At 39.3% G+C, this 24,301-nt stretch overlaps 1 protein-coding gene across 17 annotated transcripts in view; it reads left to right on the top strand.

Moving 5' to 3' along the window:
* MAP4K4 (mitogen-activated protein kinase kinase kinase kinase 4) overlaps positions 1 to 24,301 on the top strand; it is a 186,737-nt gene that overhangs the window by 103,105 nt on the left and 59,331 nt on the right. For all 17 annotated transcript variants that reach the window (XM_034658964.1, XM_034658961.1, XM_034658960.1 and 14 more), the window contains exons 3-9: positions 7,912 to 8,037; positions 9,273 to 9,383; positions 13,372 to 13,462; positions 15,481 to 15,611; positions 18,160 to 18,214; positions 19,666 to 19,744; positions 23,349 to 23,524. In XM_034658964.1, coding sequence (XP_034514855.1) covers positions 7,912 to 8,037; positions 9,273 to 9,383; positions 13,372 to 13,462; positions 15,481 to 15,611; positions 18,160 to 18,214; positions 19,666 to 19,744; positions 23,349 to 23,524 — 769 coding nt within the window. The remainder of the gene's footprint in view (positions 1 to 7,911; positions 8,038 to 9,272; positions 9,384 to 13,371; positions 13,463 to 15,480; positions 15,612 to 18,159; positions 18,215 to 19,665; positions 19,745 to 23,348; positions 23,525 to 24,301) is intronic.

The following is a 24,301-nucleotide window of genomic DNA, read 5'->3' as shown; positions in this document are numbered from 1 at the left end:
TTTCAATCCCTGACATCCAGTGTCTTAAAACTTTTTCATATGTTTTGACTAATTGTAGTTGTCCAGTGGGAGAGTAAATCTGGTCCTTGATAATGCATCTTGGCCAGGAGCAGAAGTGCCCATCATTCCTTTTAACCGAAGACATTTTTCAGAGCCCAGCCTTTATCTGATTCACCATGTCAGATATAAACAGGAACCTTTGTGCTTGTGAGCACACAGATGGATCCAATAGGAAATGCACAAACATGTACCGCTTAGCATATCACATAGCTTCCTCAGAGCTGTGCCCCTTGTTGCCATTCATTACTTGGGGCTGATTTTAGGGTTTTAAGCAAGACGATATTCAGTGTGCATGGTATTCTTTTCTGGCTTGAACTATGGGAAGCTTCATGGAGTTTGCCACTGACTTAGGGAAGGGTATGAATGGAATGAGGCAAGATTCTCTTTAAGTGATCCTCTGGCAGGTCAGAAAGGTGAAGATAGCATGATGGTTGCTCCTGGCCTCCATTTACCTTCTTCTTTGCTCTAGGAAAAACTTAAGCTTGGAAGTTCTTGATCTCAAGAAGTTACAGGTCTGGATTGGTACCATCGTAGAAAACAGTAAGAAATGACGAAGGCCAGAGTTCTGTGCTGCACCTGACCCAGTAGAAGGCAAATTAATCAGCAACGTTCTGGTACTTCAGGCTCCCATCAGTTTCTCCTCACAACTGACAGTTGGTGGAAGGGAGATTGGCAGTGACTCTAGAACAGCATGGAAGGGGTCAGGACCTTTATTCCAGGGAAATAGAGGGAGCCAGACCATGTGAATTGCCAGAAACAAACTCATTTTGAATTCTTATGGAGCTGTCTCCTCTAACCTAAACTCTTCTCTCTCTTTTTTTTTTTTTTTTTAAAGATTTTATTTATTTATTCGACAGAGATAGAGACAGCCAGCGAGAGAGGGAACACACGCAGGGGGAGAGGGAGAGGAAGAAGCAGGCTCATAGCAGAGGAGCCTGACGTGGGGCTCGATCCCATAACGCCGGGATCACGCCCTGAGCAGAAGGCAGGCGCTTAACCGCTGTGCCACCCAGGCGCCCCCTAAACTCTTCTCTTAATTTTTCTTTTTCTAATTAGGAAAATAGTACATGTCAATTATAGAAAAACAAGTAAGTTAAAGAAGAAGATATCTATAATCCAGAGATGATCTTTGATAGCATTTCTTTTTTTTCTGTGTCTGCTCCTTAATACATGTATGTAAATATCTAAATATACTTGTGTTGTAAATGGCAAAATGTTGGTGTCAAGAATATATTTTAACTTTTGAGCATTTGGTATTACTGATCTCTTTTTGGTCTCAAATTAAGATTGCAAGTTTGATTATATAAAGGAAGAAGAAGTCTTTCCTTATGTCCTTCTAGGTTCTTGACCAAGGCCCCATAACAAAAGATAGATAAGCAAGAGAAAAACAGAAGTGTATTAATGCGTATCTCATATATATTAGTAGGAGCCTTTGCAAGAAAAATGAAGACTCAGAGGAATGTCAGAACCCAAATGCTTTTATACCAGGTTGAATAGAGAGAGACAGTAGAGGAAAAGTAACTAAAATATATGGGGAGGCTAAAAGAGGATAAGAGATATGTTAACAAGGTTTGCTTGTATCAGAATTCTCTTGGCCTCAACTCTGTGTCTCTAGTGCTAAGAATGTTTTTTTCCAGTTGGTATAGGAAGGACATCTTTCACTTGGGAGTTTAATCTCTTGCTTTCAGGAAGAAAGGGGGAGGTTAGCATGCCCTTCTTACACCTGCTGTTTTTCAAGTACCCTTAGCTCAGAATAACCCTTATGTCAAAGCAGCATATTTTGAGGTGGCATATTCTGGTTTCCTTCAATTATAGTCAAGTTTTTGGGTGGGGGATTTTATTTTGGCCACACTGAGCCTTACCTGGGAGATTGGCTTTCCATTTCAGTCAAAGTCCAGGTTTCAGGTCCTGCTTTTGGTTGCTATACTTTAGGGTCCTCAAGAGCAGGTACTCTTGTTGTGTGTGTATCTCTGTGTGTGTGTGTGTGTGTGTGTGTGTGTGTGTGTGTAGCTAATTCCCTCATGGAGGAGGAAAATGGATGGATTCTGAAATTAAGTACTAGCATGAACTGTTTCAAGTTACACTACTGAAGGCATTTGTACCCATGGTGCTATGTCCTGTAGATTGGGGCTTGATGCCAGCTGTTAGGGCTTCTGGGTTTTGATGACAGCAAACTTTGGAAAGTTGTGATAGTTTCATTTAGATCCTAGAGGAATGGGGATCTGTCTTCAATATTTGACTTTCTCATTTGAGTAGGGGCATTGTGTTTATTTGCCATGTTGAGCTTTTCGGTAAGGGATTATCGCAGAGACGTATTTTGGCCTCCTTGTGGTTCTTGGTGTCAGTCATGGAAGCATCAGTCTCCCAGCACTGTTCATGAATGAGTGATGGGGAAGAAAATGGAGTGAGGTGTATTCACCATCCTGCATCATCTCGTCACAGCCTCAGGTTGTCCCCTATCACTCACCCCCACCATGTCCATCCAGGCAAATGGCGCTATCATTTCATTCTCTTCTTTACCACACACTTTCTAGGTACCAGTTCAGTGATAGACTCTCATTGCAATACAGCTAGTAACGTGTCCTGGCAGACTTTGTAGAAGACAGAAGAGCTGGAGGGCTCTGTGAGGACTTCTGTCTAGTAAAAGTTATGTGTTGTGCCACTAGACACAAAAGACGGAGCAGGTTAAGGGCCTTGGGGCCATTGCCCTTAGACTTTGGAGTCCCAGAAGAAGTTCATTAAGTAGCAAAACTAGAGAGCATGTCTTTTTGTCCGAAATGGGTCCAAAACAGTGTTTCTTCTTGAGAAAGATGTCTCAAGTGTCTGATTTCCATTTTGGTTACGTTAATTTTGTAATTTTTCTTTTGGATTTTTACTTGGGAGAAGTGGGCTGATTAATTTTAAAAACATGCCATTCCTTTCCTTGACCTACAGAACCAGATCCTGTAACCTTATTTTGTTCCAGAATTTTGCCTACATTGGTCTGTTCACTTTTGTCTAGTTGAATTGTCAGTGAATTTAAGTTGTATAACTTTTTGTGTGTCTGAGTTAATAATAATAATAATTTGATTAATTTAGCTGGTGTGGTACTGAATAATACTCTCAATAATACATCAATAATTACCTGAATAATAATCCAGGTGTAATTGGGGTTTGCCTGGTATAAGGTAATTGGTTCTCATTTCTCGACTAGTTCACAAAAAGTCACAGAATGGAGGGTTTGGTAAGAGTTTACTGAAACAAAAAATAGGTTAAACTGGTCTTTAAAAATGGATATTTTCATTCTAAGTGTATATTCATTTTACATTTTGATGGTGAAATCTGACAGATATTTGTATACCTCATTTTATCAGCCCTCTCTCCACTGGCAAAGGTAGAGTGAATAATGAATTACCTGTCCTTTTTTGTTCCAACTCTTAATGGGTGGATCTAATTCTGGAAAGAATTATGCTGGGAAAAAAGATGATTACTCAGAATATTTCCCAATCCTCTGGGTTCCTCCCAGTTAACTTATCAGAAGTCTGCCTGTCTCTCTTCATAGCATTACTGCCATCAGTGGAAGGAAAGAGAATTTGGGTTAACAGTTTAAAAAAAACGCACTCATAATATGTAGTCCTCTGTGCTCAGATGATGGAGTGGGCAGGGTTTGCTCTATGACTTATTTATAAATCCATAGCTGCTTTTGAAAATTACCACTATTCAGATGTTTCCCCCTCCTCCATTCTCTAAGCGGCCAAGGAAGGCAACAGAAAACTCCTTGCCTAGTCCTATTCTAGTCAAAGACAAAGACCTTTTCTATGAGAGTTGGCTCCCCTGGTTGGAGTCCAAAATGCTAATTGGCATCAGCTGCATTAAATCGCTGAGTGGAGCCTAGCAGCTGCCTCATCATTGGCGAAAACCAGGAGGGAGCTTTCCCTTTCTCACCAGAACATCCCCTCTCCCCTCTCTAGTTACCTTTAGTTTAGTTTAATTTTCATCTGTATATAATTGTGCCCTTTTAAAGAGGAGAATGAAGGGAAAGATCATTTGGACTTGGCCTGGACAGATGGCATATATAAACTTAGGTCATGTCATTTTGTCCGTTACACTTTCTTTCGTATATGGGGTGGTGGTGGTGGTGGTTAAATTTCAGTTCTAGCCTGCCCTGACTCTGTTTTCTACTGTATTTTCTTAGGCTAAATGGGTGTGTGGTGGTGGTGGTGGTGGGGGTACATATTTAAGTGTTTGAGACCACCAAACTTGTTTTTAATGACCAAAAGGAAATTTGAATTCAGAGTTTGGTTCATTATTACTCCAAAGACAACCTGTATTATATACATTAGTCATAATTAGGATTCCAGTTGTAGTTGGCTCAGAGCCATCAGCAGATTCTGCATTTCTGATGTTTTTTCTCCAAGGTGGGCACTCTTAACTAGTATATGACAATTAGTGGTGCTAAATATCCGTTTATTTTATAAGATGTGTAATAGTCATTTTTAAATCATAGAAGCAAGAGAAGGAATGTTGAAAGTATGCATAAACTATTTCCTAAAAAACGCATTTGAGAGGACAGTATGTTCCTCTTGATATTTTTGGTAGTTCAATTTCATACACTTTCAGGATTTGACTACTTACCTCAGAAATACTCTGGCAAGTGGAATTAATCTGATTACTGTTATTTCCAGATGATGCTTGGATGTTTCAGTCGTTATTAGAAAAACAGTTGCCAAACTTGATTGTATTTAAGTTGTTCTTACATCGTATTTCATTGTTTTTAATATGTAGCCCAATTTCAAAAATGTTACAGTGTATGCCTTATGGTTGATGGTGAATCATAGTTTCATTACATAAAGTACTTCAGTTTATCTAGTGGCACCTTGGATTTAAGGAAATAGATTGTGCTATGATAATCTGCCAAAAGTATCTACCATTATGCATATTAAGTGTCTTTAACACCAGTGGATAGCACTGAATTTAAGCCTGTGACAGTTTTTATATGTATGAAATGCACAAGAATTTCAACTCCATGGGCTCTGAAAACATTAAGTGCCTCTGGAAGCTCTTAATTCTTGTTATAAAGACTGGTGAACGAGTCAGATCCTAGAAGACGTTGGTTTGTGTCGCTAAAGGAAAAAAATACCAAAACTAAACAAAATACTTTATGATCCTTAATTATTGCTCAGAAAGCTTCTCATGGGAGAATTGTAGGTAACATTTGTTTTCTGTCAAGAAGTGAAACGTACTGGCAGAGCGTCATATGGAATAATGACCCCTGGAATAATTTTGCCCATATGGGGAATGGAGGGAAGTAGTTAGGGATGAATCAATAAAGCAGAGTCGTGCAACCCAGTAAGATGCACATACTGCATGGCATGATGGGATACAAATACAAAATTAAGATCAATATTTTTATTTTCCCCTATTTTAGTTCAACACTGTTCTTTTTGCTTGCTTTTCTGTAGTCTTTATACCCCAGATCTTTGCACGTTGACTGATTTTGGATAAAAGGAAAAAAAATCAAAACTTCAGTTGACTTTCTAGTCATCTAGTCATAGTCCAGTGGAAGGAAAGTGGGATGTTTAACTTTTCAGGACCTAACATGTTTAACCCCATAGGCCTTATTCCAGGAGTGACACCATGCCTTTCTACCAGAGCATGTTTATGGCCATAGTCAGGCGCTGCTTTTTGTTAGGAACCTATGGATCTTGAGAAGTCCCATCAGGGTTGTCCTGGGCTGCTTCCAGATACTGTGGGGAGTGAGTTGTCAGTTGTGGTGACTCAGGAGGGAACAGGCTCCATGTGCTGTGTGCCAGCAAGTTGTGATCATTACACACTGTGCCTGTGATGTGAAACGTGTGGAAAGAGCACAAGATAAAGCTTTTGGTGAATCGGGCTTTCTAGTCATGTTTGGGGCGTGTTTCCTTGTGCCTTACATTAAGAAAAATTGTCACCCTTTTATGTTTTAGTATAAAGCTCCTTTGAAGAAAGGTCCCAAATAGAAGTGTGTTCTTCTGTAATACTAGCCACTGCCTCCCATCCCAAGGCTAAACACTGCTTTTGTTTAGGATTAAGATAGTTGTCTAGTTATTCAGTATCTCAGTTTTTATTGCTACTTTACACATGGCCATGTTTAAATCAGATTGAAATGATATGCATGTGGTGTATTTTCATAATATACAGGGTTTGAATGAAAATTAGTGCACACAGACTGTTATATAGACTGTATTTGGCCCTGTGACTTTGCTTCATATTTGCAGCCACCATCTGCCAAAGTCACATGACAACCATGCCTATTAATATGCTATAATATTCTAATACTTATGTCTGGGGACCAAGCTGAGGGTACCATCTTAAGAATCACTATTGTAAGCTGATTCCATGTTTTGTTACATGTGGTTTCTAAAGTGGCAGTGTACAGCTGAAAGTTGTGTTTTAAGAAGACCTTTTCTTTTTTCACTTGGTCTCATCACTAATATCCATTAATGATGTTGTAGCTTTTATCTTAACAGTATTTTCAAACCAAACTAATTTTAGGTCTGTGAGGCCTTATGAGTGGATTTTGGAGATGCGAGGCTGCAAGACTAGGTTTTTTCAGCCTGTGTGCATCCACGTGGATGCACTAGCTTTCACATGCCCGGTCTTTCTCTATTTCTCTTACACGTGCACACACAGGCACCTTGACTGCTCAGAAACTCTGAATCTTCCTGGAGAAGGAAGAACATCAGTTATACGTGGGATGAGTGTGCCAGTGTGGAGTAGTGAGGACATTGTAGGGAACCAGTCATTATTTTCTTTTGAAAATATATGTAGAAATATATATGTAGAAGGGAATTCTAGAGATCTGATTATCACATTTTTCTTTAAGATCTTTATCTTCCCTTAAGATAAAGGGCTTTTTTAGCCAAGGCTACTTTTCTCTTTTCCTTCATCTTCTCTCCTCTTCATCACTTTAACTCTGCTTTTCCCTGGTTCTCGTGCTATCCATAAATCTTATTAAGTCTGCAGGTCATGTGGCATAGCCCTTGCTGTGTCATGTGTGTGTAACAAGGGACAGAATGCCCATGCTGTTGCAAGTTCTGCCCCAGGGGTATATGAGATAGAAAGGTGGGGACTGGCAGCTTTCCCCATTCACAAGGCCAACTTATTTTTATTTTCCAAACTTGTGTCACCATCTGTTCTTTCATCCCCCTTCTGATCTTCTCACACAAACTGTATTTCTTCTTCTGCTCATCTTACTTTAGTAAAGCAGGAAGCTGGGGAATGAGCCACGTCTAAAACAACCTGCTGTCACCAAGTGATGTTGTGTTACTGTGGGTCTCCCGGACTCAGCTCAGTCTCTTTTCGGGTTAGAGGATCTCATTAAGCATGCCATCCATCCAGGGCCTGCAGTGCTGGTTTGTGTTCAGTAATCTGCTTGTGGCCGCACCAGAAGGTACTGTTCTTGTGCAAGGTTGTCACACGTGAACCTTCTCTGCCGTAGCTATGCCAGATGATTTCTGTTCACAAACGTTTTCTAGAAAAGAAAATTTCTTTGTAATTAGTTGAAATAGTATTAGCCAGTTCTCTTTTTTCCTCCCATTTTTACAAATGAGCAAATTGAGGTTCAGAGGTAATTGTTCATGGAAAAGCTGCTCCATCTACTTCTTACATACCTCTGTAACATTCATGCTTATTTATTTCTTGCATAGCTTATAACGGCATTTCAAAGGATAAGTCCTGTAAAAGTCCCCAATTCTTGTCGAGGATAAAGTGAACGTATCTTCCTCCCTTGGTAGAGGGACTGGGAACTTGTGTTATTGTCCATGGGTGGGGAAGTTAAAATCATGCATGACATTCAGAAGCCACACATTATGTTTTTTATTTTTTCCTAAGGATGAAGAGGAAGAAATCAAACTGGAGATAAATATGCTGAAGAAATATTCTCATCATAGAAATATTGCAACATATTACGGTGCTTTCATTAAAAAGAGCCCTCCAGGACATGATGACCAACTCTGGGTAGGCAAATGTTTCACAAGCATTTTGTGGGGTTTCCTCTTTGGTGGTACTCAAAGGACCTTAAGGACCTTCCAAAGGGAGGAGGGAGAAGAGCAAAGACAAAGAGGGTAGTGCCTGTTATCTTCTTTGGCCCTCTTAGTTAAAGGTATACTGAATGTTTATTTTTGTGTTGATTTCACATTGCATGGGAAAGAGTTAACTTTATGTTTCAGGAGTAAAATGGCATGTTTTAAAAGGAATATAACCAAATAGCAAGAAAATGAAGAGCTTGAAAAATCAATACAATAAAAACTTTATTTATGGAAATTAATTAATATGGAAGTGCAACTAAATACATCTTCTTTACCACCTGGAAGTAAGGGACAAACATATCAGTATTAATAATATTAATAATAACAGTTAATTGAAAACAGTAAATTCCAGGGAAATTTCTAGAATTAATATACGTTCAATCTTATCTCTTATTCAACCACATCTATACTGAAGATGATGACACTGAGATGTTGTGAGATCTGTTTTATCACATTAGTTATGCCAAAGGTACTGGACTTATAAAGCAGGAAGATAAATACTTTTTCTAATTTTTTAAAGCCATTATAGAAAATTTGCAATATTTTGCCTTAATTTTAACCTTTATTTTCATTGCCCAAATCCAATCAAAGTTAAAATTTTAGAATAGCACAGTTCAGTTCATTTTCTAGATATTTAAAAAACATACTTGTGTTAATATTGTGTAAACATTTAGGTATTGTAAATAATGTATTTTTAAAATTATGTACTGCTTAAAATAGCATTTCTCTTAATATAAAATAGCTTGAGAATCATAATGTGTGAAAGGGGAAATCTTTGACTCTGGCAAATGAGAAAAGATATTAGAGTATCTCTATCAGGTTTCTGATAATTGGGTACCGATTAAGGACAAAATGGTCCTCCCATGCCCATGTACTTGGGAGAGAGGAGGAATACTTCAGAATCCCTGCACCGGGGGGTGTGCTGTAAAATATCAGAAACTCTTAATCTCCTTTACCAAACATACATAGTGAATAAATTGGTTGGTGAAATGAGCTCTCAGTAATTTGGATGCTTCCAAAATGATCATGTACCCAGATCTTCAGGAAAGGCGGATGGAGTTAGGCTGTGCTTTCCTGACTAATGTCCAGTGTGTACTGATCATGGTGATGCTCTCACTGGTTGCTGGGATGTGCTAGTCACCGTGTATCTTTTCTGCCCTGTAGCTTGTTATGGAGTTCTGTGGGGCTGGGTCCATTACAGACCTTGTGAAGAACACCAAAGGGAACACACTCAAGGAAGATTGGATAGCTTACATCTCCAGAGAAATCCTGAGGGTAAGGAGAAGGGCGTGTCTGTGGTGCCCCACTCATGGTCTTGTGTTTCCATTTTCATTTTTCCTAGCCTGAAATATTTCTTTGCATTAGTTATATCTGTATAGATCGTTCTTTTCATAACAGCCAAGGGCTCTGTGTAACTAGCTGGCTTTGATTGTTTAAGCTACATCATGGTTTTGATTGTGACAAGTATCTAAAGAAAGTAGACTTAAATGTAAATAGTTTTTCTGCATTTCTCTGAATTCACCCTCCGGTGTTAAAAAGAAAATCAAAGTGAAGAGAAATAGTCCCTAACTGTTGTTTTTATAGGAATCCTTTGTCTAAGCTTATGAATCAGTATTAATGATGTCAAACGCTGGCTTTCAGAATCATCTTGTGGACTTTGGCATTAACTGTTAGATTCTGTTGCAGTGTTTACAAGGAAAAGTTCTAAGGTTTAATGTTATTTATAGCCAATTGGAAAGCCGGATTGTGATGTTAAAGTTTCCGAACTACTGTTTTAGCAGATTCTAAATGATTGCTTTCGGTAGTGGAGCTGAGCTGACACTACAGGCAAGGGTCTGTATGTTTTGCATTTGAAAAGTGCATGTGAGTTACCAGTGGGCCTCTTTCCTTTTCGCCAGCTGTCCCAGTTTTTCTCTCTACTTTACCCCTTAATTACACATTTAAATTACTTGGTTGGGTTTCATTTACCCAGCATATTTAAAAAATAAAGACTGTGGAGTTAAACTGGAATCTAATTCTTACTCTTCTCTCACTAATAAAAAAAACTTTTTTTGTTGTTGTTTTTTTTGTTGTTGTTGTTTTTACTTATAGGCAAATTTACTTTTATATTTAAATCTCATAGAAGACTGCAGGTTTAAAAAAGTGCCGTCTTGAACTCAAAGAGATGAGTTTTTAATTCCTTTTTATTTAGATATTTTTATGAAGCCCTTGAAAAATAAGCGGTTCCCTTAAGAAAATTAGTTGTAGGGGGTGAGGTGGGAGAATCTTCTTTTTGTAATCACCCTCAGATTTCATTATTAAAACATGAGGGTCCTATCTTTTATGGTTATTACAGGAGTGGAAAACTAAGTATGCTGCCCTGCACTACTGTGAAGGAGTTCACAAGTGGGCAGATGTATTTATTATGTTAACAACTGAAACTCTTGCCACGGTCGGCAGGAGAGAACAGTGTTAGAGTGAGTCAGACATGGGTTTGAGTCCTGCCTTTGCTACTTACCGGTTGCATACCCCTGGCAAAGTTACTCTCCTTTCAGGACTTACTTTCTTCTGTAAAATTTAGATACCAGTCCTATGAAGGAAGTACCATTGTAATGAGAATTAAATGGGTTGGTATATATGAATCATTTAATGTAACATGTGGATACATAACTGATTGTCAGTAAATATTAGTTGTCATTATTTTCTGTTATAACCATATACCTACACGTACGTTTTCTAGATATAATTCCAGTGTGGGATTTCTCAAGCGGAGAACTAGATTGTAGTATAAATGTCCTAGGCATCAAATGTATTTCAGCCATCAAAGACAATTTACATGTTTTTATATATACAGGCAAGCATTGTTTACCTATCATGTAATAATAGGTATATTTAGCTATTTTACTTCCATTGATCTCAGGCATCCTTTCAAAGATGCCCAGGTTGTTTGAGGCCCCTGACCTGAATACAGTAGTTTAATGGACATCATTTTGAGATACATCAAATGTTTTCCACCTTGGTGGCACCTGAAACAAGTGTTTCCTTCAGTTACATTTCATCTAGAATGGGATTTTTTCCTATGATAAAAGTCTAAGTGAACTAAAAACAAACAAGCCTCTGGAAGAGTCAGTGTGTCACAAGCTAGTATGTGTTTTTCAGAGGAGTTGCTGAGACTCCACTTTGGTAAAGAGAAAGCAATATGGTAAGAAGGAGGTGAGCTGCCGTGGGAATGGAAAGAGCCAGCCCAAGTGGATAACGTGGGTTCTCAAAGACATTGCTGGGTTAGCTCATTTCCACAATGGCAAAACTTGTCCTAATTCTTTAGTAGGTGTTAGATTCACATGCTCTTATTATGTTAAGATCCTCAAAAGGTTGAGAGTCATGAGCTTGTAGGCTTCAGACCTAAGTAGGAAAGCTCTCTTGGGCTCACCCACTGAAACTTTTGAGACCAAAGGTTTACCAACAAAGCCAGTGCGTTCATCCCAGCCCACTTCCACGTTTACAGTCTACACAGCCATTGATGCATTTTAGTAGAAACCAATATTCATAGTGAGTATGGATACTTGTAGTGTTAAATAACCAGTACTGAAGGACAGCCTCAGACTGTTCCTTTGCTCGATGCCCATGAATGAGATAGAGTTACGGGAAAGATGTTTTCTAGCTTTGAAACATTGATGCATTTGCTCTAGGATGGTATTTAGTGTGCATTTCTATCTGGACTGTCTCTGCTAAGGAGGCATAATTGTGGCTTAATGTTGGCATGGGAATAGTTGAACATGCAAGAGTAGTTGAACATGCATTCTCTCTTCACACAGGGAAAGATGTACTCGTTTAGAATAATTATAACTCAAGTTCACATTGCCTACAAGGTATTAACACACCTTGAGTGGTTTCACCTGGAGACACAGCAATCTTTCAGCAATAGGACCAGGAAGTAGATGTTTCTTAATGTTTCTCTCTCACCACGTTGTTTGAGAAGATGTGGGTACTTAAGTTTGTTGCTAAGATAATCCTGTGAAAGTATAAGGGGCTTTGGAAAAGTTAGAGAATATATAATGAACTGAGGTAGTGGAAGTAGGAATCATGAAAGAATTAGGGAAGCTACTTTTTTTGCTTTCCTCTTTGCTTTCGGAGTTATGCCATGCTTAAAGGAGAGACTTTCTTCCTAACTATAGCACTAACATACCATATATTTTTAGTGCTTTTTCCCCTAGTCAGTGCTTTGTGGTATAACACTGCACATCCTGTGTGGTGGAAAAATAAACAGAGCCATCAAGTAAGCTCTATTCTGCTTTATAAGCAGACTAGTAAATTATTGTTTAGAAACCCCCCTGTGTTAGAAAAATTAGTGTTCTAGAGCAGCTGTTATATTTAATGTATATCCTACACAGTAATGATAACAATAAAACCTCAGACAAAAAATGAAACAGGAAAATTAAGTAAACCCTTGCTTCCGATCTAGCCTTTTTTGAATTGAGACATTTCAGAATAAATAGCTTGTTTGTATCTTAAGAAGGCAGGCTATAGATTTGGCTTCTCTAGCTGAAGACAGAACAAGTACAGGAGTTGCGAGAATGAACCATTTTTGTCATTTGGATGCAAAATGTGTTTTTGTTCATCTACCACTTCTCATAAGAGACATGCTCTTGGGCTTCGTTCCCGATACAAGGTCATCAGAAAGTGCTGTATGCCCAGTAGGGTTTATTTCCTTGGGAAAGAAAGATAATTTATTTGAACATAAAGCTCTTTCGATGGCAAAATTGTTTTACATTTGGGTGAGGTGGGATTGATCAGCAGTTAGCAATTTGTCACTGTGCGGTGGGAAAACCAGGCAGTGTTCAAGAGCCAGACTTGAAACCCCACTCTGGCTCTTTGTTTTTCCCCTGGGATGGGTCTAGTTCAAATATACCCACGGGGTCACCCACTGAAAGATGGACGTGTAGCGTGGGAAAGGAACCACCCTGTACACAAATAGCACAAATTACAGCAGAGAAACTGCAGATGGTAATCTAGAGTGTGTCTTCAAGGAGCAGCTAGAAACTGGTCATGGCGCTTAGACAGGGGACCTAACCCATTGGAACTGGGTGGGGGGTACTTCTTTCTGTTTGTGTGGTACTCTTGGTGATGTCTTCCTGGAAATGCACTAAGATTGAATTGTAGTATGTTCTAAATATGGTTCATAAAGCTTGTGGCCTGCATGTGTGCTTTGTCATAAAAAGTGTGTTCCAGGCTCTCTATTTGCAGCAACAAAGAACTAAAATTCAGATCTGTCTCTCTTCTTCAGGGCCTGGCACATCTTCACATCCATCACGTGATTCACAGGGACATCAAGGGCCAGAATGTATTGCTGACCGAGAATGCAGAGGTGAAACTTGGTATGTGACACATGTGCCACATGATCTAATACTTGCTCCTGGTGCAAACCAGCAGCACTCCCTACCTCATTGGCATTTAGCTAAAAGCTCTATTACCCACATTTTCTCTTTCTGCTCTATTTAAGAAGTGGGAACTGGGCTTATTGCTTTGTCTGTCTCCAGCCTTCCTCCCCGCCACGCTCCTCCCCCCTGCTCTTCTCTCCATATAGTAGACAGACTAATGTTTAAATCAGATCATGGCACTTTCTTCCTTAAAGACCGTTAGTGGCTTGCTATTTCACCTGTAATAAAGTCTGCATTTCTTACTGTGGCCCCTGCTACTTTCCAGCCCCATTTTATGACTATCCTCACTTCTCTCCTTGTCCAGTTCACTCATTTTTTCACTTCCTTGGGATGCCTCGCGGGGTCTTCGCACATACTGTTCCCAATTTGGAACAGTTTTGAAGTTGCAATTTTTTCCTCATCTTCAGAGGCCTTCCCTGACACTCTGATCTATCTATTCCCTGACCTTCTGATCTACTGCTTATTTCCTTACTAATCCTGATCACAATTTATATATACAGCTATTTGTTTACTTATGTTTCTGACTTTTTTACTAGAATGTAAATTCTGGAAGTGTAGCAACTAGGATGTTTTATTTATGAGAGCATTCTTAACTTGCATCTAGCACAGTGCCTTGAAAGTAGTAGGTGGTCAGTAAATTTATGCATGGATGGATGGAGTTCAAAGTATCTTACTGGAGGTGATTTTATAATGGTTCTTCTGTATTTCCTGTTTCCTTTACCCGGATTTGAACTTTTTTCAATCCCAGTTTTATATAATGGTTCTGTCAAATTTTTAAAACATTAACAAGACGTTTTCTTCCACTAAGGCATCACACACACAAAAAATTGTTTATGCTTAATAAGAATCTCGTACGTCTTTCAAAGATCTTAGGCATAGTAGTTACACCTTAAAAACAGAATGTTCGTTATTGCCTTCTTGCGTAGTACCTCCATTTGGTCGTCTGTGGAGGATAGGAACTCCCCTCAAAGCTAAGATAGGAGACACTTGAATTGTTCTCATTCCCAGTGACTCAGTAAGCTGTCTGTGTTCCCTGTGCTGGCCCCCTGGTGCTGGGACTGTGATAGTCCTTCCATAATCACTTGGTGGTCACTTGTGACTACTGTCTGAGTTGCTGCAAATGACACGTACTGCCTGGCCCATGTATGTCTGTGTCAGGTCATGTGAGCCCATCTCCTGGCCAGGTGGTTTCCTGAGCATGTTCTGCCTACAGAAGTTGAATCTATAACCCAACCCCTATGAGTGATCTCAGCCCTCCATACGCCCTTCTGCAAGAGCTCGTCCACCATCATACAGTCCTCCTGGGGTAAAGGCAGTGTGCATAGTGTTGTTGGCAAACATTCCATTAGAGACCCTGGTCTTCCTGCCAGCTCTGCCTCCCATCCTTGAACTTTCCTCTAGACCACCATCATCGTTCAGCTGAGTGGGATGTAGGGGTCACTCTGAAAAATCAGAAGTCCTGGGTACCTTGAGGAGTGTTTCTTAGTATATTTGTGATTTAGCTTGATTCTTTATTGAATTCATTACTGTGTACTTTCCAGAAAACCTTTGTGGGTTTCTTCTCTGTTCTGTGGTTAAGCGCTGCTTAAGAAGCTAAGTCACGTGGGTGTTAATCAGTTCTCCTGAACTTGGAGCTTTCTATGACTTGATCTTGTTTGTGGCAAGTATGTTTCCTGCAAGCACTGAACATCCTAATTCATCCTGAAGTCCCTCTAGTGGTCACTGTCGTAGAAGCTCAGGGAAGTAGCTGTGTCCGGGCCTCCCAGGATTTTGTCATTTTGTCAGCTTTGCTCTGGAGACAGTTCTCCTTATCGATGCTGGTGACCTTAAGGAGTTTGCATGTCCATGATATTACTCTTTGAGTTTACACTGAAGACACCTCCTCCTCACATTTCCTCGTCTTGTGGTTTACTTGTTAATTATGTTCTACTCCTTCCTTTCTCTTCCTCCCACAGTCGATTTTGGTGTGAGTGCTCAGCTCGACCGGACGGTTGGGAGGAGAAACACCTTCATAGGCACCCCCTACTGGATGGCTCCTGAGGTTATCGCTTGTGATGAGAACCCAGATGCCACCTACGATTACAGAGTAAGAGGCGCCTGCTTTCTTGGCCTTCACCCAGTCCCTAGTGTTCCTGAAGGATGGGGGCTCTGCTTTAGATTGCACACCCCTTTCCCTTCCTGCTGTTTCAGTAAGGAAGACTTGGGAACCTTGTTGCAGGTACAGATTTTCTGGGACAGTATTGAGATGCTGTCTTGTTGTTTGTTCCCTGTCATCTTTGTTCTCCTTATTAAGTAATATACTGCTTTCACGGCAGGGTGAGTCACTGTTTTATGCATAGAACTTTTTGTCATGAGTAAATTAAATACTTTGCCCTGTTTGCTGTCCTTTTAAACTTGAAGAATTTATTATAATCAGATATTTATTATACTTCTAAAAATATTGTTGGAATATATAGCAGTAGCGTCATCTATGTGAAATTTTAGAATATTGTTAAAGAGCTTTACAGCTTGATTTGGTACACAAATATATTTAAATTATTAGAGTGACCTCTAGGGACTTGTATCAATAATGCACATTTTTGATCCCAATGTAAAACCCATGTTTGATCATCAGATTCGGGTTGAATATGTTTGCAGAAATTATTTCTTTTTTAAATTGTTTTGCCATGATTAGTCAGAGTGTTTATGTACATGTTAATGTTATTCAAACTTGAGTTCATATCTTTACACTCTCCAGTGTATTTTAGTATTTATTAAAAATACCCAATTAATGAAACTCATTTTAAGTATATGGTGTGGTGGAATTTTTATTTTTTCATATGCTAGAGTATTTTAAAATAGATTATATAGACTGTATGACTTTTCACTCTTGAATACGTCATTTTGTTATCTCCAAAATTTGAATACATCTTCCAGCATACCCAAAATATTAACATGCTTAAGTAAAAGAAAAATAATTTCTTGGGGTACCTGGGTGGCTCAGTTGGTTAAGCATCTGACTTTGGCTCAAGTCATGATCTCAAGGGTCCTGGGATTAAGCCCTGCATCGGGCTCCCTGTTCAGCGGAGTCTGCTTGTCCCTCTCCCTCTGCCCCTTCTCCTACTCGTGCTCTGTCTGTCTCTCAAATAAATAAATAAATAATCTTTAAAAAATAATAATTCTTAATATGGAGTCTGTAATTAGACCCAGCTGGTTTGTATCTGACTTATCCAAATGAATGTTTAATATAGGACAAGACATTGTATTTGGCTGTTTGGCCACAGAGTATCTTTTAATCAAGGCTAACCAACCCCTCTCCCCTTTTTTTCATGACACTGACTTGTTGAAGAGGCAGTATTCCACCATCCAGATTTGTTTTGCCATTTTCGAATTTTAACTTTACCATCTTTATAAGGCATTTACCTTGTTTCTTATAAACTGGAGAAATTCAATTGGTATCAAGAAAAACCTAAAGCAAGATTGCCTCAGGAGACGGGTATGGTTTGTGTTGCATCACACCAAATGGCGTGGAACATCTGCCTGTCCCACCGCTGATGCTGCTGAGATTAGTCACTGGGTTAAGTTGGGTGAAACCCCTCCTTTGCATCCTATAGTAGAGAAAACCTCATAAAAACAAGGGAGAAATTTGTGGGCCTATCCTTCTTCTTATAATCAAACATGTGTTTGAATTGTGTAACATAATCATAGGTTATTTAGAAAACGCTTAAACTGAGCAACTTTAAGTAATTCTTTCATTAGAATAGCATATAAACAAGAGAATGCTAATGATAATAACTACCCATTGTCTGCGTTTGAAAATCTTGTTTGGATTTTAAGAAATTGGCTGATAAAATTTCATTTATTCATCAGCCAATGTTTATTGAGTGCCTACCACATGCCAGTCACAGTTCTGGGAATACTAAGGTGAATAAAACAGACAAAAGTGCCTGTCCTCATGAGAACTTATATTTGAGTGGGGAGTAAAGTTAAAATTCAAATTGTAAAATTAATATTTCAGGGGACTCAGAAGGAAGAGATTCCATGCACAGATGGCAGCTTATCCTCACCCCTTAGTAAAGTTTGAGGGGAGAGTGGAGAGGCTTATCAGCAGTGTGATTCAAATTAGGGAACTATGGTAGATTTTATTAATTCAACTGTTGGACCTTTTATAAAAGAGTGCTTTCTAACCTTTAAACTTAAATTTTTTTTAACTTCAAGTATAATTAATGTACAGTGTTGTATTAATTTCAGGTTAGCCTTTAAGATTTTAACCTCTTAATTAAATTTGAGATAGTAACATAAAACATAAAATTAAACATAAATCTGGGCCAGGAGTCTGTTATTGAACATAAAGAAACATACTGAGCAGCAGAGTGCGCGGTGGCGGGTAGAGAGAAGCTTTTCTATGGGCCACCTCTAGTTCAGTCGTAGATGTGAGTGGTTCTAGTTAGCAAACCAATTTTACCTGTATTTTTTCATTCATTTATTTGGAAGGTATTCTTATATATGTGTTTGCTTTTAATTTTGTGGCAAACTTCTTTTCAGTTTATATACTGAAAAATGCCTTTATATCATTTGTGTGAAAAGCCATCCATGGTAAGTTAGTGGTTTCATATCTAATCCGGTACCTGTAACATACTGTTTTATTTTTGCAGAGTGACCTTTGGTCTTGTGGCATTACAGCCATTGAGATGGCAGAAGGTGCTCCCCGTAAGTAATGTTCTTTCCATTTTAGCTCAGTGACTTAAACCTAGTCTCAAGGCTTCAAACAGAACGGCTTCATGGGTAAAGCCATTCTTGGTGGGACATTCAGATGAAGGGAGCATAAATACAGTGAAGCTGTAGATATAAAAGGATTTTTGGCATCCACCAAGTCTGTAGGTTACATTTCATCTTTTATTTAAGTTGGGTTCAGATGTGTGACCTGAAAATATGCTGACATCAGATAATAGGCAGTAATTTTCATTTTACAATTTAAACTTTAGTGAGACTAAATCCTAACACGTGAAACTGGTCCTAACACATGAAATTTTAGTAATACTTACGTTTGACTTTACAAACAGAGGCGTAACTTTTTATCTGTAGAATAAGGTCTGGGATTTTTGTGGTGTTTTTGTTTTTTGTTTTTTTGGTTACTTGTGAAATGTGCTTCTCCTTTTAATTAACTGAATGACAACTTCATAAAATTGATTTTTGAGCAGAGACGGGGTGGAATTGTAGAGAACAAAGAGACAAAACAGCATTATCTGCTGGTCCCCTTAAAAAAGGAGTATACAAAGAATGTATACTTGTCTGCTGCATAGCTGCTGCTGAATAAATATTTGTTGAATGAATGAAAAAAATTTCCAATGGCTAAAAATTAGTTTGCGATACAAGAAGTCGATGTCAGTCTTGACCACCATGTGTTTCCTCATGTTTCCATCTGAGGAATTGACACAGGGGCGTATTGCCGGATCCTTTGTCTCAGTTTTCTTTCACAGTGGGAATAGATTGTCTTCTTTGGCCCCCATTTCCCAGCTGCCTTGTAAGATTCTCATGAAGGTTAATGAACACATGAAAATGCACATTGCTTATTGTGACATATTAATGAGTGCATGTGCACCTGACATAACTTTATTGGGCAAGTGATAGAAGTACAAACAGTACTTGCACAGAATCAGATAGTCTGTTTTATTCTCTCATCTTTGCTCCTTCCTAGCACTACAGCGAACAAACAGTTAACATTTCTGGAGGGCTTCACTGCCGCTTACTGTGTCTAGGCACTGTATGAATGCCTTTACAAGCAGTGTCTGATTTAATCCTCACCACGACCCTGTGACAATAAAATTATTGTCATTGTGGTCTTATAGATGGTTTAGAAACTTAAGCTGTTCATTCCCGTAAGACTGTGAATCTGTATTTATCTTTGATTTACGAAAACTTTCCAATGTCAATTTGAAATTGTATATTCCTCTTGTTGCTCTTGACCTCCTTATATTTTGCTGTGTTTAAATGGGGAACTCAGTGTATGCCCTAGGGTTCATAACTGAATGTCTAGACTGCTTGACATAAAGATTGTCAGTCAGGTGATGGGACAGGACATTTGATATTTTGAGTGAGCCCTAGAAATTAAAAATGAGTAAAATAAGTGCCATACTGACGCCACCGTCTCCTCTCCCCAGCTCTCTGTGACATGCATCCAATGAGAGCACTGTTTCTCATTCCCAGAAACCCTCCTCCCAGGCTGAAGTCAAAAAAATGGTAAGCTGTGTATGCTTTGTTGTTGTTTTTGCTCTTTCCTTTTTACAAAAAACTGTTCCTTTTCAGTTTCACTCCAAGACAAAACTCATTCATTCCAGTTCCCAAAGAACGTAAGAGCCAGTGCCCTGAAACACCAGTTAAAAAGTGGTTTTTTTTAAATGTTTTTTTCTTCATAAATTCTCTTTTAATTACAAATTAGTAACAAGTGACCATAGGACAAACTGTAACATGGTTAAAGAAAAAAGTTTCATTTTAATATTTAAGCCCACTTTTAAGTATACATTTTTAAGCATGTTCACATTCAAGAGCAAAGCTGTACTGACTTTGCAGCTCCTCAGGTGAAATAGGATTCGAATGTTAATGGAGGCATTTACTGTAATTGTTGCAAAACATTGAAATTAGGTGCACCTTTTTTCATTCCAGAAATGAAAGGAATGGTCCTGTCTCTGGGCTGCCGCCTTTCTCCCCGTAGCCCTCACATATTTGCTCAACAAAAGTCACTTACCAGTGAAGGGCGATGATGGTGACCTCCCTGGCAAAAACCTTAAGAATTGTGGTGTGTTGGGAAAGTGTTGATTTGCTTTAGTTTTAAAAGTGTTGAGGGAAAGGGTAGTAGTGCTTTGTTTTCACCTGAGAATTTTGTTCCTTGTTTCCTCTTGAACTTTTTTCTGAGTGCTTTCCTCTCTGGTCTGTCTCCACTCAGGCTGCTCCTGCATGTGGGCCCTCTCCCCTTCTGTTCTGTTTCCCTGGGCACATCTGTTTATCTTAGTAGTGCCCACATGTCCTACCATGGTGGTTTTTTTTCCCCTCCTGAAACTATTCTTTTTTTTTTTTTTTTTAAGATTTTATTTATTTATTTGACAGAGACAGAGACAGCCAGCAATAGAGGGAACACAAGCAGGGGGAGTGGGAGAGGAAGAAGCAGGCTCCTAGCGGAGGAGCCTTGTGGGGCTCGATCCCATAACGCTGGGATCACACCCTGAGCCAAAGGCAGACGCTTAACTGCTGTGCCACCCAGGCGCCCCCCTCCTGAAACTATTCTCACTGGTTTTCCAGTGAGTATTGTCTCCTCTTGGCTTCTATTGTGAAATATGCAAAAGATCTCAATTTCAAGCCTTCTTCTCTTCTGGATTTGGTCTTTAAGCTCTTGCTGTCCTCTCTTTTGTTCTTGGTTTCTCATCTTCTGATGTCCTATAGTTCTTTTTTCCTGTCTGTGGGCATTGTATGCACACATGTGTTTTTACTCTTGTTTCTTTTACACTTCCCCTGTTCCTTACTGTCCCCACCTTTTGTTTGCTGGCAGGATTTTTCTCTTTCTTTTTATACTGTCTTTAACCACATTCAGCTCCAGTTAACCCAGCTTATCTAGTTCCACTTACCGGTTTTTAGAGAGTTCTCTAAGGCAGTATGGTTGCTGAGATTTTAGCCCCACTTGGTCTCTTGTACTGAAACTTGATAACTCTGGACATCTGTGGTGGCCAGCCTAGAAACCAGATGTGTACAGTGGGCATCACCAAGGAGTAAGCTGTGGGGCTGGGGTAATACTATCCAACTAAACAAAATAATGCTGTTTTTTTTAAAAACGGAGTTTATGCTCTGTCTTCAGGGTGTCTTGCAATTCACAAGTCCTGTCAGCTGGCCCCACTCTGATTATTCTGTCCATTACTTACAGTTTGGGATTAACTGCTCTGTGTATAAACTACAGTGATGTAAAGAGACAGATGTAGATGACAAATTATTTCTGTGTTCTTGCACGAAACTTCTCTAAACTTGATTAGATGCATTTTCATCCATTTACATCATTGCTATCATTATAAAAGAATGAGATGATTGCAAACATAATGTTCCTCCTCCTTTCTGATTGCTGTCTTCCTGTCAACCAATGTACATTTCTGTTGCTGGTTTTGGAGAAGTGATTGGCGAACTCTCTTCCAGCAGAACTTGCCAGTTGACTTTAAAGAATATATTGTAGATCATTGATTCCCAGATGTTAATTTGTAGACATGGTAGGTGAGAATCCCTTTGGAATCTTTCAGTTTAGGGTTCTAGCCTCAAAGTGTTCCTGGTTTGTTAGGTCTGAGGAGTGACCCAGGTATTTGTGTTTTTGATAAACTCCTCAAGTGGTCTTTGTGGGCAGTGGAGTTTAGGAATCTCTGTGTCAGAACTTCAGGGTCCACTACAACATTCCATTAACCACAGGATAAAGTCACAACTTCACTGAGTGACTGTGAGGACCCTTCTCAGAGCTGACCCTGACCTATTTTTCTGTTCTTTTCCACTTTTCATACTAGCATCAGAAAACGATTCATTACTCTGTAGTACTTTTCTACCTTTGTTCATGTTGTTCCTTTCATTCTGGAATGGTGGCTTCTCTCTCCCATCTCTAGAATATCAACTATCCTACTTTTTCTTGATGTCTAACCTCCTTTAGCAGTTCTTTTCTTTCTTCCTCTGGAAGTTTGATTATATACCTGCTGTTGTGTGTATATAGATTTCCTCCACTTTATTTCCTATGTGTATTTCTTATAGAGCCTAGCATAAACAAACGTAAATTGTTAATATATAAATATTTGTTGAATTGAAAAAAATGGTAAGTTTGAATGGAAATACAAGATGTAGAAGTGATTCTTAAAAGCAGTGAAGTAATTGGAAAGAACTGATTTTCTAAATCACATTCTTAAAAGAATGAACAACTCATTCATTCAACAAAAATTTATTACATACCTCTCGTGGTCTGCCCATGCTCAGTGTTGGGCATTGCTGATAAATTGAAAAATAGGAACCAGCTCCTGACCTGTACTCAGCAGAGGAGACAGAAACACAGATGTGATGTGAACAGTCTATTAAATGCAGACAACCCTAGGGGGGGAAAGGCTCCTAACTTTGGGGATACAGGGGTGGAGTGTTGCCAGGAAAGCCCTACCTAAAGAGACGATACCTTACCTGGGTCTCAAAAGATAGGATGGGTGAGTGTCTCGGCCAGGGCCCAGGATGGGGGTCATCATGAGCCAGACATGGAGAAACAGGCAAAAGTAGAAGTAGCTGGTAGGGTAAATGTAGGTGACAGAGTCCTTGCTCTCCTCAGGACTATTATGTATTTGTACCTCTGTACATTAAGCATAGAGAATTGATAGATAAATCAGTTGGAAATGGATCGAAATGTTGTATTAACAGGTTCAGGAGCCCCAGCATTCATTCTTTATCTCTGTGTCTGTGTTTGCCTTCCAGGTTCTGGACATCTGCTGTCTTCTGTCTGCCTTCATTTTCACAAAAGCCTCCCTTTACCCCCTTGCCTTCTCCACTTCTGTGATTGATTGATTGATTAATAAGCAACATTACATTTAAACCCAGTTTGTTTAAATCTGACTTCCTTCAAAGCTCTCTGTTGGTGATTTGTTGTCAGTGATGTGGCATAACTATAATCTGTGCTTAAGTGATGTTTCTTATCCATGGTCCCGAGTCCCTAATACTCCTGTGCATTTGCAGAATTTTCACAGTGAATTCTGAAGCTCTTGAATGTTTTCAGACTAATCATTCATTCATATTTTGGAGCCTTGCTCTTTGCAGTGGAAATATGATGATCTTTTTTTACTTCCTCTTATAGGTCAAAGAAATTTTTTAGTTTTATAGAAGGGTGCCTGGTGAAGAATTACATGCAGCGACCCTCCACAGAGCAGCTTTTGAAACACCCTTTTATAAGGGATCAGCCAAACGAAAGGCAAGTTAGAATCCAGCTTAAGGACCATATAGACCGGACCAGAAAGAAGAGAGGAGAGAAAGGTATTAACCCTTTTTTAATTTTCATCTTGAAAAAATAATATTTTAAGTTTTCGCCACTAGAAGAGATCACCCCTTTTCCATCCAGGAGTGTGTGCTCCCTTAGCCAGTGCTGGAGTAGCTTGAGCCTCAGGTCGAGCTGACCGGAGCTGCATGGTGTGTCGCCGGGCGGACACCAGACATACTGCACTGTGGCTGGTCAGCACAAACGGGGTGTTTCTCTCGTTCCCCCTCAGGAGCTCTTTGTGCTGCTCTTTTTCCTTCATTATGGGCGTTTGTGTTCTGAATACATCACTCATGGTTTATTGAGCATCAGCTGTGAACATCAGCATCCATGTGTTCACCCATTTCTCTCCTGCTCAAGAACGCTCTTGGTTTCTTGATGCTCTGCTCTGTGTAAGGGGTGTGCTCAGGCCTGACTACTTTTCTCTCGTTACGGCACAACATGAACATGCCCTAATGCCAATTATTTAATGTTCCTTTCTGTTCCCAGTATCTTGGTTTTATATCTTCACATGTTCTGTGTCCATCTGCCTGGAGTGCCTTCTGTTTCCCTCTGTCCGGCAAGGTACAGTCAGGCTTCGTCACCGTCTTCACAGCCCTCCCTGAGGCCTTTAGCTCACGGTGATCACAAAGAATTAAGAATTTATGCATTCTTACCATAACTTTACAGAACATTTGAATACCTGGCATCTTGATAATGAATTTTTCTTGACATTCAAACTTCAAGGCCAAAGAAGAAACTAAAAAGTGCAAGATCAAGGTGATAAAAGAGTTGTT

Source organism: Ailuropoda melanoleuca, chromosome 4 (assembly GCF_002007445.2).
Source record: "Ailuropoda melanoleuca isolate Jingjing chromosome 4, ASM200744v2, whole genome shotgun sequence".
In the NCBI taxonomy this organism is placed as follows: domain Eukaryota; kingdom Metazoa; phylum Chordata; class Mammalia; order Carnivora; family Ursidae; genus Ailuropoda; species Ailuropoda melanoleuca.
The sequence above is the reverse complement of the archived record's forward strand: the minus strand, read 5'-3'. Positions and strand labels throughout refer to the sequence as shown.